The sequence below is a fragment of the Dermacentor silvarum genome, chromosome 1, assembly GCF_013339745.2.
Source record: "Dermacentor silvarum isolate Dsil-2018 chromosome 1, BIME_Dsil_1.4, whole genome shotgun sequence".
Lineage (NCBI taxonomy): Eukaryota > Metazoa > Arthropoda > Arachnida > Ixodida > Ixodidae > Dermacentor > Dermacentor silvarum.
In genome coordinates this window covers 101,262,405-101,281,248 of record NC_051154.1, presented here as the reverse complement: position 1 = coordinate 101,281,248, position 18,844 = coordinate 101,262,405, and the positions used below count along the sequence as shown (strand labels likewise).

Genomic DNA, 18,844 nt, shown 5'->3' with positions numbered 1-18,844 from the left:
GTTGCTGATGCTATATAGGGTGTTGTTCTTTACCTGCATAAATTTTTCAAAATTGCCTGTGGCAGATAGCACAATTCTAACTCTTGATCTAACTTACTCGATGATGCGGCTATTACTTCTATAAGAAACCAAAATGCTTAATTGAATAATTAACAGAATTACACTAATTAACTTTTAAATTAATTACTTTACGGCACATATTGCACTGACCATGCTTTAACAATACAAAAATGCTCTTACCTGAAAATCGCAGATTGTTCTAAAAAGTGTTTTCACATTCTCAATTGATGGTGTCTGCAGGGAATGTCTAGTTTAATTTTTGGTTAGGTTGGGATATGGAATTGTCTTCCACATGTCACATTGGTGCTAGTGCGGGAGACTGTGGAATGTTGCAGGCCCATAAAAAACGGCATGGTACGCAGTGGTATCTTCGCTTCAATGGAATTCGCTGCAGTGATGCAGTCAAGCTTTACTGTCAGAAATGGTCTGAAAATTGGATTTCTTTTGTGCAGGTGACCACAACCCACAGCCAGACTATTGCTGCCATTGGTATCTTTGAACAGCTTACTGATGTCTCGTTAATGTTCATTGCACAAGGCACATTGTGCTCATTCCAAGGGCTTGTTGAGAACACGCTCAAGCGCCTCCAGCTCAAGCACCTGTCACTCAAGTTTGTCAAGGACGTCAGCCTTCTTGCTGTTGCCGAACACTGGCCGCGCCTGCAGACCCTGTCGCTCGCTGAATGCTCCGTCGTTGACTACGATATCGACGATATTTTGCCAGGATCATTTGCGGGACTTGTCAAGCTGCGATTGGGATCAGAAATCACGATCCGCACACTCGAGGTGCTGCTCGGGGCGACAAGACGGCTCGTTTCGCTGCAGCTCGAAGGGGATCTCCTGGTGACGTCGTTCGTTATCCGGAGTTCGCTCGGCTCGTTGCCGAGGCTCGAACGCCTTGTGCTCGGCACCAAACAATCGCTGCCGGCGCTGATCTTGACCGGAAATGACTTGCGGTACCTGATCAAGGCGCTGCCCGCGCTCCAGTATGTGGCGACCGACAGCTACGACCTGCGGGTGTTTTTTGAAAACTACATGCCGTGGGTGACGCTTGGGTGGGGCCAATGCACGACCTGTGCCGCCGAGTTCCCACGTGTTGATGAGACTCAGAGGGAGTTTTGGCAGAAGGCGGTGACACCGTGCAAGCGGAGGAAGTGAATGGGGTGGTCGACTTGCATCCCTGGTAAGAAATGACGTAAAGCGGCAATCACTTGTGTCCTGGCCAGACACAGCTGCTTTTGGGACACAACCTTCTCCAGCCCCTCGGCATTGTGCTTGGGATAGAACGCTGGTGTTATCTCTGACCACCATGTACTTGGTCAGGGCAGCAGATCTGGCCATACGACATTGGCTCGGCCAAACTGCAGAGCTGCTGTTCCTCTTACTTGTGAACTAGGATTCATCGTGTTCACGGTCGTGCCTTGTGTGCAACCGGTACCTCGTACCAGGCCGCTACTGCAAGTGCTCGTTCTAACAAGCAGTGATGTGTGTTCCTGAATAAGGCACCGCTGCCTGCGGAACAATACACAGGCCCTGACAACTGACTTGTGGCTCTTCCGAGGTGCCTGCCATGGGTGGCATTGAGTTTTTACCAGACGTTGACTAGCATGCTGTGTTCTATGCTGACTTCCATTCTATGGCGAGGTGCAGAGTGTGTTTTTGTACGAGGGTTGGTGTGCATCTCAAGTTGTCAAGGTGAAGCGGTAGCAAGGATTTTGTCACGGGGTTAGAAGGAAGATGTCTCCAAGTAGAATAGCTGAAAAATGAGAGGTTCATTTTTTTAGACTGTCATTTGAAAGCACATCAAAAACTCGGCATCTAAAGCATACCTAATGCTTGTGCTGCACCTATCTCTCATTTTTGGCACGCACACATTTACCCAATAATAATGTTGTGGCTGGAAATAACTACTTTGTAGGTGCGGCACTCATGCACTTGCACTCTCAGAGATATGTGTGTTCGTTCTACGGCAACCATTTGTGGATGTGGCAATGAAATGGTGTCCCTATTTGCTGCTAATATCACGATCGGTGCAGTGAAAAGCTGGTTGGCAGAAAGACTTCAGCTGGAACTATTGCTTAACTGTGATGAAGCACTGCATGTGGCATCTGTGTGCTTGCTCATTGCCTTTGTGTAAGTGATTGACAAAGTCTGTCGATAGAGCACTGGTGGACTTGCCAAGGAATTTTTGCTATTTTGATGCTGTATTAAAGTGGTAATGGAAAAATAGGAAAACTAGAGAATTGTAAGCACATGCTGTAGTATGTGGGCTAACTTTACCTAATTCAGAAATTGGGGCAGTAGATAGCACACTTTGTTACAACTGGTTATTTAAGTGCTGTCATTATAAACAGACCGTTATTTCTATTGACGCATTTGCTGTAGTGGAGTTGAACATCCAAATGTTAGAAATCAGTTGGAGTTGATGAATCTCACGAGCTAGACGGCACTTACTGTTAGCTATTTGACGGGATCATAGTCATATTTCCAAGACGGGCAACACAGGCCAAACAAGTTTGTGCACAATGATGTACCCCATGATGATTGTGATTGTGTTTGGTGACATGTCATGTCCCAAAGTGTACCTACTGTGTAGGAGTGCTTTTTCTTGTTTATTCGTGCATATTTGTTATGATTAACTTTAAATGATATCCACACTTATAAATTAAGTGATTTTGTGTTGGAAGAAGAAATGAATTGCTGTATAACAGTGATCAGTGCTAAGCTTGTTCCTATGAATCATTTTGTGATATAATTACTTTAATAAATTGTGATTTAAACTGAAAAAGTAACTATAAGAGTTGATTAGAGCTGGGGTGCATTCGTGAATGCTGTGTTAACTTTTGACAATATACCTGCTCCTTATGCCTATCTTGTTTCTTTTTTTTTCTTTTCATTTGTGTCACTGGAGACTATTGTACCATATTTTAAGGATGTTCAAGTTCAAGATGTAGCTGTTTCCAGAAACGGCATATCTTGTCTTCAGATGCAGCCTCTCTACAATGTACTTTGCATTGTGGTTAAGTGTACCTCAGGTTTTTTTGTGTGTGTGTGTGTTTGCAGTCACACACGTGTATGTTGAGTGCACCTGAAGGTAGACTGTTTACAAATGGGCTGCACATTGCCTCGAAGCCACACCGGGGCTTCACCGGATGGAAGCACTTGGAGTGGTGTTAACTGCATATGTGAAGCAAATTTGTTTTTGGAGCCTTGCCTTGCGTGGCAGTCATGCAAAGTCACTACAGTTAAAACTCGATCCAACGAAACCCGATTTTACGAAGTTCTCGATCTAATGAAGAAATTTCCATTCCCCGGCAGGTAGCCATAGGGTTCGGTGTTGTCATCAACCCGAATTAACAAAACTAATGGCCACTAAACCCAATTTAATGAAGTTTTTCCTGAAATAAATGAGTAAGAAATGAGGCGATTTCTTTCTTATATTTACAGAGACGTATTTTTTCTTATAGCGTGCGCTCTAATGCTATTGCATTAAAACATCTAGCCGCCCTAGTCATGGGTCTTTACATCCGTGTCTTTGCATATGAGCAGCCTGTCATAGCTTCATGTGACCGTCTACCTGGCCTATTTTGCACATCGCCCATTGTACAAACAATTCTGCCCCCACTCGCGGACTTTTCACATGCGCAGGTGTGGGTTAGGGACAAATACAATGTCGCGGTAGCTTTTGTGTGTCGCTACGTTACAATTTCAGATTTCGAAGTGCTGAAAAATCCCTTTCTCGATTTTGCAAACTTCCTTATTTAACGAAATAAGTCGAGTGTGGTCATCACTTGGTTAAATTGGCTTTTAACTGTATTTTGGCAAATCAGTTCAGCGGAATCCCCGGAGGTGAAGGAAGTATCATGAAAGGGAAAAATGTTTATCCCCCAAATGTAGCACGAAGCTTGCAAAGGAAACTCATATGGGTTTCTCAGAAAGAATGCTTCTTGGTTGAAGAAAGGTTCATCCTGATCCAGGAATTTTTCCTCCACTGAGAAGCTTCCTTTCCGAGAAACCTGTGTGGGGTTTCCTGTGCCACATTTGGATGAATGACAATTCTTCCCTTTCAAGGTCACTAATGTAAAGCTTTGAACCCTTTCCTCGACTCTGCTAAGTTGCGTGCAGCGCCGCCTCTTGTCACGCTGCAGTGCCCCAAAAGGAGCCAGTGGTCCACTGTGCAGTACCACACACCCAGACATTTTGCTGCTGCTAGAGCATGGCAACTTTAGCCAGCCAGTGCTGTCGCTCCAAGTCCATCCGTTTGCTTTTGGGTACGCTTTTGGGTACTCGCCTATGGGTTGTAATAAGAATATGTGCGAGAATAACATCTCGCACAAACAACAATAACATCGGTAAGGATGATATACTCTAGAAAAAGCAATTGTTGGGCTAGTTTGTTTTGCATTACTGAGGAGGAAAATTAGTGCAAAACAAAATACAACTTGCATGGGAAGAAACAACAGACAAGCGCTACTTTTCGGTGATCACTTTGAGCGCTTGTCTTTGTCGTTTCTTCTCATGTGAGTTGTCTTGTTTTGTGCTAATTTTCCTCTTCAGCAGAAAGAGCAACTTGTGAGCATACGAAAGCTCTAGCTGATATTTCTGGGTAAAGTTTAAACCAAATACTACTTGGGTGCAGGAGCTATGAGCACATTGATTGTTATGAGACACTCTGAAGCACTTGAACAGTGCTGATGGAAACGAGTAAGTGTGGTTGTGGTGATGTAAGCTCTGTTTCATGTTTTGACCGCGAGTTGTTGGGAAGCATGCAGTTGAAAAGTTTCTGGGTTAGGAAGCATAAAGGGGGAACTATTAATAAAAATGTGACGGATGGACAGGTCTTGATATGGAGGATTGGAAAGGGTGTACAGGTGGTGAATTGCTTTGAGAATTTTGGTGTGCAGTTGGTGGGAGTACGACTAGACAAAAATGCTTCTATGTTGGAAAGAAAGCCTGGTAAAATAGACTGCATAAAGAAAGGGAAGGCAGGGTGTTAGCACTGTACTAGGTGCAGCGTTAAGGACGAAAAACTGGCGACTGTAGTGGTTAAATAGTGATATGCGGCACTGCTGTGCAAGAATAGGTAAATAGCAAGGGTGCTGGGCTCTGCATATTTTTGCAACATGGAGGAGGTCAGCAGTTAGTAGAACATTTGAGTGATTGTGAATTGGTGTCATAGTGATTCCATGACATGTTCGTGATGCTGCCAACTGTCAAAATAACGGTTAATTTTTCTCAAACCAGAACAGCCTACCGAACTACCCGCAAGTGTGACGAGTGGGAACGACCTGATACCCAGTTTATTGGCTTCCTGTCATCTGCAGTGCTGTCTATTGTGATTTGGCCAGTCTTATGGTTGATCACTTGTGGTACTCTCTCTAGAGCTGCTGTATGTGGTGAAGGATAGAGAAGGAAAAAAAAAAAAAGATTGCAAACAGTCAGCAGAATTTTGCTATCCACCGAAATTGGCATGCGTCTTAGAAATGGCGAATGTTTGGTGCACCACACCAAATCCTCCTCACCAGCTTAGACATGTGCAGGTGACTGAAGCTGCATTAGATTTAGATGGGCAGTTGGCAGGAGAATCTGCCTGCTGCCATGCTTATTGTAACGTTAGCTCTTAGACTGTGATTTAGGAATTAGTTTCTTGTTGCAATGTGTCGTAATGGCATGCTTTTAAGGAGCAACTAGAATGGCACACATTTGCAGTAGAGATACGATTTCGAGTAACCAATGGTGAGAATCGCTACAATCCAAAGTGTACATTCCAGTCAAGTGTTAAAGGGAAACCATACGTAGTAACAGAAAAGTATTGAAGGACTCTGGTAGTAATGAAGTCAGTAACAGTATAGACCCTTTATAACTTAACTGCTTATAGTGCAGGACCGGATATAGTACGGTCTTTTCAGACTACCGTTAATTTTCCCATAGCACTACATGTATACGCATACCGCTTACAGTGAGCCGCGTGAGACGAAATTCTGGTTATAATGTGGCTTCCGCGAGAAAATCTCGCCGACAAGGGCGGTAGCGAGCACGCTCTCAACGAGGTGCGCCCACAGATGGGAGAGGAGATCAACGAAGGCGATGCGGAGGAGTGAGACGTGGAGTATGAGTCCAAGGGCGATTAAATCGTCGCCGCGTGCTTATGTACGAGTGAAAGCGCGCGGGGGAAGCGCCGTCACGGAGAGCGAACGCATAGCGGAGAGCAAACGCGACTTCTATCGCGAAGGCCGTGTGGGTATGGGAGGGAGGGGGGTCAACGCTGTGCTGCGGCACCAAATGCTTATCTTGCAAGCGGGCGCAAGAGGAACTGGCAACACAATCTCCCACGCGAAAGGAGCAAAGCGGGAAGACAGCTCCGGAGGGAGGGGGGGCACCTTCTGCTCTGCCAATAACTGCGCTTGTACTTTGCCCGGCTGCGGCGGTCGCCCGCACCGTATCTTGAAAGCGATCACCACACGGCTCTGACCTTTGTATGCGCTGTGCATTCGCCGCTCAGTTTCCATTGAAACGATAGACCGCACGAACCTTCGCTCGCTGCGGCGGCTGCGCTTGCTGCCAGCGTTTTGACAGTGGTCTGCGGTCATTGAGTGTGATCTATTCATGTTTGCTTGTGCGCGCTGACACCACGCTTGTTAATTCAGTTATTAAGCGAATGTGTCCAAGTTTATGCAGCCGATAAAACCTATCACTACTCCGAATAGCTCTACGAATTTACTATCGCAAATTGATGCTTCGCCTTTCGGGCGAAACTGCGACATTTACCCGCCGTGGTTGCTCGGTGGCTATGGTGTTGGGCTGCTGCGCACGAGGTCGCGGGATCGAATCCCGGCCACGGCGGCCGCATTTCGATGGGGGCGAAATGCGAAAACACCCGTGTACTTAGATTTAGGTGCACGCTAAAGAACCCCAGGTGGTCAAAATTTCCGGAGTCCCCCACTACGGCGTGCCTCATAATCAGATCGTGGTTTCGGCACGTAAAACCCTATAATGAAATGAATGAAACTGCGACATTTTTAAAAAAAACTATAATAAATTACACGCTCTACGCGGAGCGCTTAAATGTGTCGCTAAATGATCAGAAGGACCTATCCTAACGACTCAGTACATTTGTACAAAATCGTTTAAGGGTCCCTTTAGCAATTTAACTTAGAATTCACGCGTTTATGGTTATGTTTATATTAAAAACTTCAAGACAAGCGTATTCACAGATAGCTCCATTTTATTGTGATAGCAATTATATGGACACTTCAACCGGACTTCTGCCGTCGCCGTGAGGTTCTGATAAAGTCCAAGGGCGATAAAATCGTCGCCGCGCGCCGTATGCGCGAGTGAAAGCGCTATCACGGAGAGCGATCGCACGGCGGAAATCAAACGCGACCGTCGCGCGAAAGGCCGCGGGGGTATGGGAGGGAGGCTGGGCGACGCTGTGCTGCGGCACGAAATGGGGAAGTGGCCACTCAATCTCCCTCGCGAAAGCGGGAAGGCAGCGCGGGAGGGCTCTGCCAACATCTGCGTTTGTACTTAGCCCGGCTGTGGCGGTCGCCCGCACCGTCTCTTATCTCCACATGGCTTTGACCTTTGTATGCACTGTGCATTCGCCGCTCAATTTCCGTTGAAGCGATAGACCGCACGAACCTTCGCCCGCTGCGGCGACTGCGCTTGCTGCCTGCGTTCTGACAGTCGTCGTCTGCGGTCATTCAGTGTCATCTATTCATGTTTGCTTGAGCGCGCTGACACCACGCTTGTTAATTCAGTTAGTAAGCGAATGTGTCCAAGTTTATGCCGCCGATAAAACTATCCCTACGGCCTACTCCGAATAGCTCTCTACTAATTTGCTATCGGAATTGATGATTCGCCTTTCGGGCGAAACTGCGACATTTTTGTTTTGATACGTCCAAATCGTTTGTGTTTCGAGATATTCAGAGCGTTTACATGAACTCGACAAAAGCGGGTCGAGTCAGCTTGTCGGCCTGAATGGATTGAACGTGAGTCGAGTCGGACTGAGTGAGCCCTACTGCATTGGGTAGGTTGACCCGACCATGTAAACGGAGACCGGTCGGGCCAGCCAGCGTTGAGACTTGCGCGGAACTGCTGAAACGTCGCGATTTATGCGCCAGCAGCGGGAATTGTATCAGGACAGTGCAAAGACAAGCACTGTGCAGTGCAACCTCATCGTAACAATAAGACCCATGAAAGAGAACTGTTGCATACGGTTGCGGGAACAGGAAGCCCAGTTTTAATGCGTTATGTCTCGGTTCGACGCTGCGTACCATGGTTGTCCGGACTCGTCAGAAGCGAGTTCATATATGAACACCGTCAAGTCGGGCTCTGTCTGCCCGATTTCTGACTCGACCCGCTCGCGTTGGGTTCATGTAAACGTAACCATTCATCATCAAGTTTGACGCTCAGTACGAGATGGGAGTATACAGGGTGTCCCAGCTATCATGCAGCACGATTTTAAAAAAGAGGAACGGCGTTACGCGAAGCAAACCTAGTGCGTATTGCTTCCAGTACAGTGGGGTAGCCGCCAGTAATTTTTTCGTTACTAAGATTTAATTAGGTAATTGTAATTAATTATCTAACTCGAGAAGTACTGTCCTAATTATCACAGTGTCAATGAGAAAGTTGTAGAGCAACATGAAAAACTACCGATACAGCTCTCTGTTGCTCAATACGTGCTATATAAATGCGTTAATTTCCGAGTATAAAAGAAGCCCGCGCGCGAATACACGCGGAATTGCCGCGCGACTGGCCGCTCGAGGCACTTTGCGTGCATTTGCGGGCTTCTTTCACGCTCCTAAAAAAGTTGTCGCAGTTTCACCTGAAAGGCGAAGCATCAATTGCGATAGCAAATTTGTAGAGAGCTATACGGAGTAAGGATAGTAGTTTTATCAGCTGTATAAATTTGGACATGCAGCAGCACCAGCAACGCGCAGAACTGTTGTCGACGCCGTCGGCGTTTTGCCCGCGTTCGCACAAAATGCGTGTGGCGTTGGTGACTGTTGCCGGAGCCTCTGATATAAATAGGCACTTGGTTCCGCAGCTAAACGTCGCCTCCCTTCCCTCCCCCCCACGGCCTTTCGCGCGTCGGAAGAAAGCGGGTTTGCTCTACATATATGGTGATTGTAAAGGAGGAAAGAGACGCCTACTTCTGCAGCCCTTAAGGAAGCACGGCGCAGAACACGCGTTTGTTCTCCGCCGTGCGTTCACTCTCCGTGAAAGCGCGCGTCCCTTTCACTCGCACATACAGCGTTCGGCGGCGCGCGGCGACGATTTCATCTCCATTGACGTCATACGGAACCTCACGGCGACGGCTACGACGACGGCGACGCCGACGGCAGAAATCTGCTTTGGAGTGTCCATATAATTGCTATCGCAATAAAACACTTTTATGTAGCACGTATGGAGAAACAGAAAGCTGTATCGGTAGTTTTTCATGATGCTCTACAACTTTCTCATTGACACTTTGACAATTAGGACAGTACTTCTCGAGTTAGATAATTAATGACAATTACCTAATTAAATCTCAGTAACGAAAAAATTACTGGCAACTACTCCATTGTAATTCAAACAATACACACTAGGTTTGCTTCGCGTAACGCCGTTGCTCTTTTTTAAAATCGTGCTGCGTGATAGCTGGGACACCCTGTATATCGACACACATACAACCCCCCCTCCACAACGTGACATAGCTGATTGCTAATAGCACGCCAGTCTGCAGAATTCGGGCTGAGCTGATAACAGCTCCGGTCCTGCTTTCGGCTGGCAAAAACAAGATTCGCCTTTTCCGCTTGCCCCCACAATCAGCTGCGTCACACAGAACGATTTCTCCGTTCCTATGGCAGTAAACCCTCTTTATAACGAAATCATCGAGACAGGAATTGGAATTCGCTAGGATCGGTATTTCGTTAAAAGCAGAAATGCAATTCAAGAGCCAAAGTAACGCGGGAAGTGCATCCCAACAGTTCGGGTATTCGTAAAGCGTGGTACATTGAAACAAAGCCGCGCTTGATATGGACGACATGATAACAGCGAGATTCTGATAACGCCCATCAGCAGCTTCATCGTCTCTCGGTTGTTATTGCGTAATGCAGCGACAGTCTCAATTAAGGGTCTGCCGCCACGTAGCGGAATGCGTAGCGCTCTTAGCCTGTCCAAATTGACATGAAGAAAAGCAAATATGGTCACCGTGGATGCCGCACCAATCTGTCTCGTGTGGATCTAGCGCCACTCCCACTTCAATAATCCGGTATAAAATTCATGGATTGCAGTGGGGACCTGGTAGAACCTTTATTAAAGTGATGTTTCGAGCAAAGCGATTTCGTCGAAACGAGATTTTGCTCAATTATTTTCAGCGTCCATAAAAGTGTATACATATAGTCGCAGCTAGCCTCGGGTGCTAGCGCGCATATCGCTGCCACTGAACTCGAAACGGAACTGCCGAAGCACCATATATGCAGTCCAGGCTACGGCATCGCGGAAAGCGGTTATCGAAATTGCCACACGCCGATGCGATAACCCAGCTGATCCGGTGGCTTTGAAGTTGCTCTGCAGCCCGAGGGCGCGGTATCAAATTCCAGTCGCGGCGGCCGCATTTCCATGGGGGCGAAATGCATAAACGCGCGTGTACCATGCATTGGGTGCACGTTAAATAACCCCAGGTGGCCAGAATTAATCCGGTGTCTCCCACTACGGCGTGCCTCATGAAGCGGTCTTAATTGGCACGTGTAACTCCAGAATTTAATAAAATAACCCAGCTGATAAACTCACTCCACGCGCACGCTTTGTTCACTTTTTGGCTTTAATTACAACGGTCGTGTGGACGAACCAGCGTGTCACGTAAGTACACCACCGTTATCCCGCGAAAAACCGGTCTTCGCATGGCAGCAGGGAGCGCGATCTCTGCTCGGCTTCTGGTCCGGTCGTCCAGCGTCGGCGGCTCATTGGTCCTCCAGAGTCCTTCGGAAATGCCCATCTCGGAGAAAGGGGAAAAAAAAAAAAAAAAAAAAATGTGACATCGGCTTGTGCTTCCAGCAGGAAGGCGTGGTCGCTGCGGACCGGGTTTCAAAATCGGGGAAGCACTTGGCGCGCATGTTCGGTGGCCTTTCGGCGGATCTCGTGCCGCCAGCTGTAGTCGTTTGCTAAGGAACGCGGCGCACCTTGCGCACAAACTCCGGCGGCGGAACGCTCTTGGATTTGCCACCACCGCTGGGCGCGTGGTCGGAGGTGAGCTGGCGCACGCGCAGGAAGAGCAGCGCCGAGAGGACGCACGAACTGAGCAAGATGGCGAGCACGGCCGACAGCGCGGTCACGAATCCAGGCAGCGAGAGGCAGACGTCGCCCGTGGAGGGCGCCCGGGAGGGCCAGCCGGGCGCCGCCGGCTGCAGCGGGTCCAAGTCTTCGGGCGCCACGACGCGAATGCCGCGCGCCACGCGCGCCGGCTCCACCACGTGCTGCGACTCGTTGACCAGCTGACGCCGGCTGCGCTTGGACTTGGTGCACGGCTCCGCGCACTTGCGTCGGCACATCTCTATGTTGCACTCCAGGTACACCTCCACCTGCGATACGGGCCGTTTATTAGTTTCTACTGAAAACGCCATACAGCCGGCGTTCTGCCGCTGCATGAGCACGAACGAGGTCACGGGTTTCGACTGCCGGCCACATTTCGAAAGAGGCGGGAAGGCAAGAACGCTTCTCTATAGTACCGTGCTTTGGGTGCACATTAAAGAACCGCAGAGACAGACGTAGTAAAACCTAGCAGTCTGGTGCAGCAAGCGAGATTTCCTGTACGACACCGAAGGCTTGCGGGCGGTGTTCCGAGAATTTGTGGCAAAAAGCCAGTGAAGACGGGTAAAAGCAGAAAGAGCCTGTCTTGGCAAACCTGTTGGGCAACATTGGCCACAATGGAGCGACACTTAAGACGATACGACAATGTTTTGATTAACCGCTGATCTGGCTCGCCGAAAATGGGGAGGGTCTGCCTTGAAACTATACGGTGAACACGGTCGACGAAGGCACGCAAACCGCAGTTTGAGGTTGATCGTTCCTGGGAAATGATTGTGTACAAAACAGGCTCGCCCTCGAGACCACGTCGAGAAATATCGACAAGCACGTCGCAGCGCTCAGGACACACGGAACGATAGTGCTTCTCTCGCCGTGTTTGTGACAATAAAGAGTGCTTCAATCATACATTGGAAATAAACACTAATATTGCGGTGCATGAGTTTAGAAGTCTGCTTGACGCTGTGAACATTTTTGTGCAAAATACGAGCTATCGCATTTTGGGTTTGCATTCGCGCCAGCAATTTCCTTTAATGCGTTAGCATTAAGAGTGTCAAAGTTGAAAAAAAGTGTATATGTGTAAAATGTGGGAAGCCCGTCACGTGGTAAAGGTACAGAGGGGATGGGAGAGCTGAATAAAGCGCATATATATTGTGGTGGGCGTTTATCCTCATCTTCAGTTCTGTGTGATCATCATCATCGGGTGTGTACCTTTGCTGGTTCGCTGCCGAGTACTCGGGCTGAATGAACGTCGTGCCAACAGAGACGTCATAATATTTATGAGGAGTTTTTTTTCTAAAAGAGCCAAATCCAGAAACCGAAACTGGGCTAAATTTGACGGAAACGTAAAGTACACCTAGGTGTCTTTTATTTTAATAAAAATTATAAACAAAACAAGTCAATTCCTGATTGTAACGTGAACCCTAAAAAAGAGTTTCGAATAAAAAATGAGCCAAGTGCTGCACCTGCTTCAACCAAAGTGAGCTAGATCCATTCAACCAGTGCTATGTGAACGCCTCTTGAGCAAAACAACTAACATGGCCTCATGCAGTCTGTTTCACGTGCGCTAATTGCCATGCTGTGGTGTTTATGGTCAAAGACGGTATATTTCAAATGGAAAACGACGGAAATGAAGAGATTGTGGACCGGTCTATTAGTAGAAGAAGTGATCCCGTACAGAGGATGCAAACGACGAAGACAGATTGGTGATGTTAAGTTTGTCGCAAAGTATTGCGATATTGCTCATGCGCTGATATTTAGTGTTTTTGGGGGTAGCCAATGCAAGCACAAATAAAATGGTTAAATCAAAATGAGCCAATAAGATGCCAAATCCAAACTTTACTCTCTAATTACGGCGATAGTAGGCTATGTACATTTGAACTGTAATATAGCTTTGAGGTATTGTGGTGACATGAACGCACTGACAAAAAATTGTTGGAGCAAGCTCGACCATATTGCCATGAGCAAACAACTGCATTTTTCGCAGGTCCGTTCGATGGGGACTTGGCCCTTTAAAAAAAACGCCTCATATATATATATATATATATGGGGTTTCTTGAAAGTTCTACACGCTGGACCCGACGAACGAGACGTATACTTTAAGACGTCGTCTTATTTCCAAAAAATGGTCGTCTCTTTCCTGCACACACACACACACACACACACACACCACACACACACACACACACACACACACACACACACCAGTAGCGCACCCAGGATCTCTGCCGGGGGGGGGGGGAGGGTTGACAGTTTGCCAGTACCATCTAAACAGCACTAATTTCGATTTCTTCACGGGAAATTGTCAAACAAATGCGCTTTTTGCGAGTGTGCAGACGATTGCGCGTCGTACATCTTAGTTGCAGTACTCAAATGCGTAAGGAAAGAAAAGGGGTTAAACAAAAGGGGGGGGGGGTTAAGTCGGCCTCAGGGGGGGGGGGGGTTCCAACCCCCTTATCCCCCCGTCGGTGCGCCACTGACACACACACACACCACACACAAACCCCCCAACCCCCTTATCCCCCCGTCGGTGCGCCACTGACACACACACACACACACACACACACACACACACACACACACACACACACACACACACACACACACACACACACACACAACACACACACACACACACACACACACACACACACACACACACACACATATATATATATATATATATATATATATATATATATATCTTCTTCCGGAAGCGCAGCAACAGGAAGTGTACCTGGAAAATTCTTAATGGAGAAATAAGGAATGACATAGAAGAAGAGACGTTAAAGAATTGAATAATTATAGACCCATTAGCTTGCTTTTAGTTTTATATAAAATATTCACCAAGATAGTTTCCAATAGAATCAGGGCAACACTTGACTTCAGTCAATCAAGAGAACAGGCTGGCTTCAGGAAGGGATATTCTACGATGGATCATATTCATGTCATCAATCAGGTAATCGAGAATTCTGCATGGCTTTCATAGATTATGAAAAGGCATTTGAGTCAGTAGAGATACCAGCAGTCATAGAGGCATTGCGTAATCAAGGAGGCATACGTGAATATATTGTCAAATATCTACAAGGATTCCACAGCTACCTTGGTTCTCCACGTAGAAAGTTACCTATCAAGAAAGGGGTCAGGCAAGGAGACACAATCTCTCCAATGCTATTCATTGCATGCTTAGAAGAAGTATTCAAGCTCTTAGACTGGGAAGGCTTAGGAGTGAGGATCAACGGTGAATATCTCAGCAACCTTCGGTTTGCAGATGACATTGTCCTATTCAGCAACAATGGAGACGAATTACGACAAATGATTGAGGACCTTAACCGAGAAAGTGTAGGAGTGGGATTGAAGATGAATATACAAAAGACAAAGGATAATGTTCAATAGCCTAGCAAGGGAACAAGAATTCAGGATCGCCAGTCAGCCTCTAGAGTCTGTAAAGGAGTACGTTTATCTAGCTAGGTCAATTACTCACAGGGGACCCCGATCATGAGAAGAAAATTTACAGAAGAATGAAATTGGGTTGGAATGCATATGGCAGGCCTTACCAAATCCTGACTGGGAGATTACTACTGTCGTAGAAAAGAAAAGTGTACAATCATTGCATTCTGCCGGTGCCAACATATGGGGCAGTAACTTGGAGGTTAAAAGCTCGAGAGCAAGTTAAGGACCACACAAAGAGCGATGAAACGAAAAATGTTAGGCCTAACGTTAAGAGAGGGGAAGAGAGCGGTGTGGATCAGAGAATAAACGGGGATAGCCAATATTCTAGTTGACATAAAGAGGAAAAAATGGAGCTGGGCAGGCCATGTAACGCGTAGGATGGATAACCGATGGACCATTAGGGTTACAGAATGGATACCAAGAGAAGGGAAGAGCAGTCGAGGACGACAGAAAACTAGGTGGGGTGATATGAAGCTTGGAAATTTGCAGGCGCAAGTTGGATTCAGCTTGCGCAAGGCAGGGGTAATTGGAGATCGCAGGGAGAGGCATTCGTCCTGCAGTGGACATAAATATAGGCTGATGATGATGATACACGCACACACACACACACACACACACACACACACACACACACACACACCAGAACGCGTCGCGGCAGTCAGGTGTGAGATTGTAAAATAAAGGGAAAAGCAACAAAAACGAGGGTGAAGCAACAGGTCAGTTACTTCCATGTAATGTGGCTTTGAGTTCAAGCAACGGATAACCAGCCACGGGCAGGGTAATTCTAGTCACCCACTAGAACTACCCTAGCCTATATATATGCAGGATGTGTGTTGAGTGAGCTCCTGAACAACGCTTTGCAATGTGATGAACCCAGTTTAAATCATGGATCCGGGGTCTCAAAGAGGTGCGACGTACTGCTAATGCATTTCTCTCGCATTTACCACTAAATCGCCACTAATACTTTTTTTTTTGTTTTAATGGAGGGAGAAAAGTATCGCCCGTGGCAAATTGCTTTATTTTGCCACAGAAATAATAAAAGCTCGATTACACGAAGATGTCTACATTAACCATTTGACAGGTAACAATGTCCAATTCAATTATCACAATAGTTGCAAAATGGAAGCCGGTCGGTGCGCCAGGCATCCTGAAACTATAGCACCATTTTAGTAACATCCACCACTACATTTCACCACCTGGCCGCGCTGGCCAATTCCATTTATTAATTGTTAAAAATAAAATAATTAGCATAACTTGCACTGGAGGCGCAATGCAAAAGAGACAGCGGAGCTGATTGGCACCTAGCTAGTCCTGGCTTTTGGGGTAGGCTAAGCACTACGAACGTAACCCCAGCATTTTCTGGAATTTATTGATTATTGATCAATTATCGATTAGCTATGGATTCGCTATCGATTGGCTATCGCAAGGTATTGGCCTCGTATTTGGGCTAGGCTAAGCACCACCAAGTCATCCCGAGCATTTTCCGAATTAGCTATTGATTGGCTATCAATTGGCTATCGATGATTGACTAAGCTTAAGTAGTCCCAACCAGTCTCAACCATGCTTAGCTAGACTTAAGCAGGTTCAGCTTCGCTAGTTCACAGGGGTGTGTGCCATTGCGCTTGGACCCTTTCTGCACTATATACCGCCAGGATCCGCCCACATTTTTGGATTCAGCAGACACATTACGCTCGGCTTAAACAGCTCGGCTGTTAAAATAAGAAAAACTGCGTGAAACGCCATCATACTTCGCGCACGGCTCGTGAACGCACAGACTGGCAGAGCAGTATTGAGAAACAGTGCTAATTAGCATGGAGGTGGCGCCTACGTGGCGATGACGGCGCTGCCCAGCTCAAGCGGTCGGCATTTGTCTACCAGAAAGTAGCCTCTGCTTGGCTGTACACTGTGTGAGTGTCAGTCTGCGAGAGCGTCAACGGACCGGTTGGCTCGGAGGCCATTTATGGATCCGAGTCCACAGATTAATATATATATATATATATATATATATATATATATATATATATATATATATATATATATATATACAGCCGTGGAAAGGTGTCGACGCGGAAAAATGCCACACACTTCCGTGTCGCCTTTGTTAAATGTCTTTTGGTGCCGCTTTAATCAGCGTTCACCATCCTCACAGCGAATACTCAGGACAAATTGATTCATTGCTCAACAGATGAAAGAGCGCTGAAGACCGCACGAGGGACGCGGGTGGTGCAATGACGTCCTTTTTTTTTTTTTTTTTTGCCCTGTATCTTCATAGAGTACTTACAGTGCACTAGACGTAAAAGAAGAGCTGTAAGAATGCTACAAGAGGCCATTTTGCGAGCTCTCAGATTTTAGGTAACGCTATTGAGAACCGTGACGACGTGAGGATCTAGCTGACCTTGTCGGGAAACTTGAACGCCTTGAGGTACGCGAAGGCAATGGTGCTGGCGCCGGTGGCTCCCGTGTTGCGCGTCTTCTGCCAGGGCCCCAGCAGCTTGGGCTTGGCGACGCAGCCTCGCGCGTCCGTTAGCTGGACGGCGCGGCGCGGGTCGCCGTCGTGTGCCAGGCAGTCCTTGACGAGCACGTCGAGGTCGGCGCCCAGCGTGTACACGACCAGCGTGAGCGTATCGCCGATGCGCACCAGGCCCGTGACGGGCGGCGAGAAGGGGCCCCGGCCCAGCTGCACGTCCATGTACGAGTCGGCGGCCGACGAGCCCGCGTAGCGCGCTTGCTGCACCTCCAGCTGGTTCACGCTGATTGACGAGCTCACCGTCCGGTCGATGTTCGTGTCCCACGAGCAGCGCAGGCGCCGCGCCGAGTCCGACCATTCCTGCAGGCGCGTACACACCATTTTACTTATAGGCTACACTTATACACTTATGGAATTCAATACGTGAAGAGAGGGTTAGCTTTACAAATTCTGCACTATTACTTAACACGCCGTCCAGTGAGCACCTTGTGCGCCTGCCTGAAGTTCGCTCACCAACACCACAACGGTGCCCTTAGAGCTTCTTGTTAAAAAAAAAAAAAAAAAAAAAAAAAAAAAAAAAAAAAAAAAAAAGTTGTCGCAGTTTCACCTGAAAGGCGAAGCATCAATTGCGATAGCAAATTTGTAGAGAGCTATACGGAGTAATGATATTAGCTTTATCAGCTGTATAAACTTGGACATGCAGCAGCACCGGCAACACGCAGAACTATTGTCGACGCCGTCGGCGTTTTGCACGAGTTCGCTCAAAATGCGTGCGGCGTTGGTGACTGTTGCCGGAGCCTCTGATATAAATAGGCACTTGGTGTCGCAGCTAAACGTCGCCTCCCTTCCCTCCCCCCCACGGCCTCTCGCGCGTCGGAAGAAGGCGCGTTTGCTCTACATATATGGTGATTGTAAAGGAGGAAAGAGACGCTTACTTCTGCAGCCCTTAAGCGAGCACGGTGCAGAACGCGCGTTTGTTCTCTGCCGTGCGTTCACTCCCCGTGAAAGCGCGCGCCCCTCGCGCCCTTTCACTCGCACATACAGCGTTCGGCGCGCGGCGACGATTTCATCTCCATTGACGTCATACGGAACCTCACGGCGACGGCGACGCCGACGGCAGAAATCTGCTTTTGAGTGTCCATATAATTGCTATCGCAATAAAAAGAAGGAAATAGAAAAGCTGTCCGTTTGTTCAGGCAGGAGTTTTTGGAAATGCTCAAAATGTGCTCTCGCACTACTAGTGCAAGCCATAGCTGTGTGTAGCGCGAATAAGGAAGAACGAGTGAAGTGTGCGTTCGTCCACTATCGCGCCTTTCACGAAGAACACTACCGCCGCCTCATAATGCTCTGATGCGAGAGGAAGCCGTAATATGGCGAAAACTCCAAACAAACACATATCCACATTTGAGTCTCTGCCACGCCATACACCCTGCGCTGTATTCCTATAAATGCCCACGCTGCGATCAATGCGCAACGCTTTACCACATGGTATGAGCTTGCGCAAGCGCACCAGAGCTCACGCCCATAATACACCCCACCAAACGACAAAGGGAGGCAGCGCTGTCCAGCTCCGACTCGA

The 18,844-nt window shown here is 47.6% G+C and overlaps 2 protein-coding genes across 5 annotated transcripts in view; one reads left to right on the top strand and one right to left on the bottom strand.

The window, feature by feature from the left end:
• LOC119433721 (uncharacterized) overlaps positions 1–3,634 on the top strand; it is a 45,582-nt gene extending 41,948 nt beyond the window's left edge. The window contains exon 5 of the mRNA XM_049671697.1: positions 513–3,634. Within this exon, the coding sequence (XP_049527654.1) occupies positions 513–1,217 (705 nt within the window). The 3' untranslated portion in view covers positions 1,218–3,634. The remainder of the gene's footprint in view (positions 1–512) is intronic.
• A 7,214-nt stretch (positions 3,635–10,848) lies between these two features.
• The window catches only part of LOC119433706 (uncharacterized), a 32,629-nt gene continuing 24,633 nt past the window's right edge, over positions 10,849–18,844 (bottom strand). For all 4 annotated transcript variants that reach the window (XM_037700966.2, XM_049671725.1, XM_049671724.1 and 1 more), the window contains 2 exons: positions 17,194–17,625; positions 10,849–11,623 (listed from right to left, as the gene is read on the bottom strand). In XM_037700966.2, coding sequence (XP_037556894.1) covers positions 11,207–11,623; positions 17,194–17,625 — 849 coding nt within the window. In that variant the 3' untranslated portion in view covers positions 10,849–11,206. The remainder of the gene's footprint in view (positions 11,624–17,193; positions 17,626–18,844) is intronic.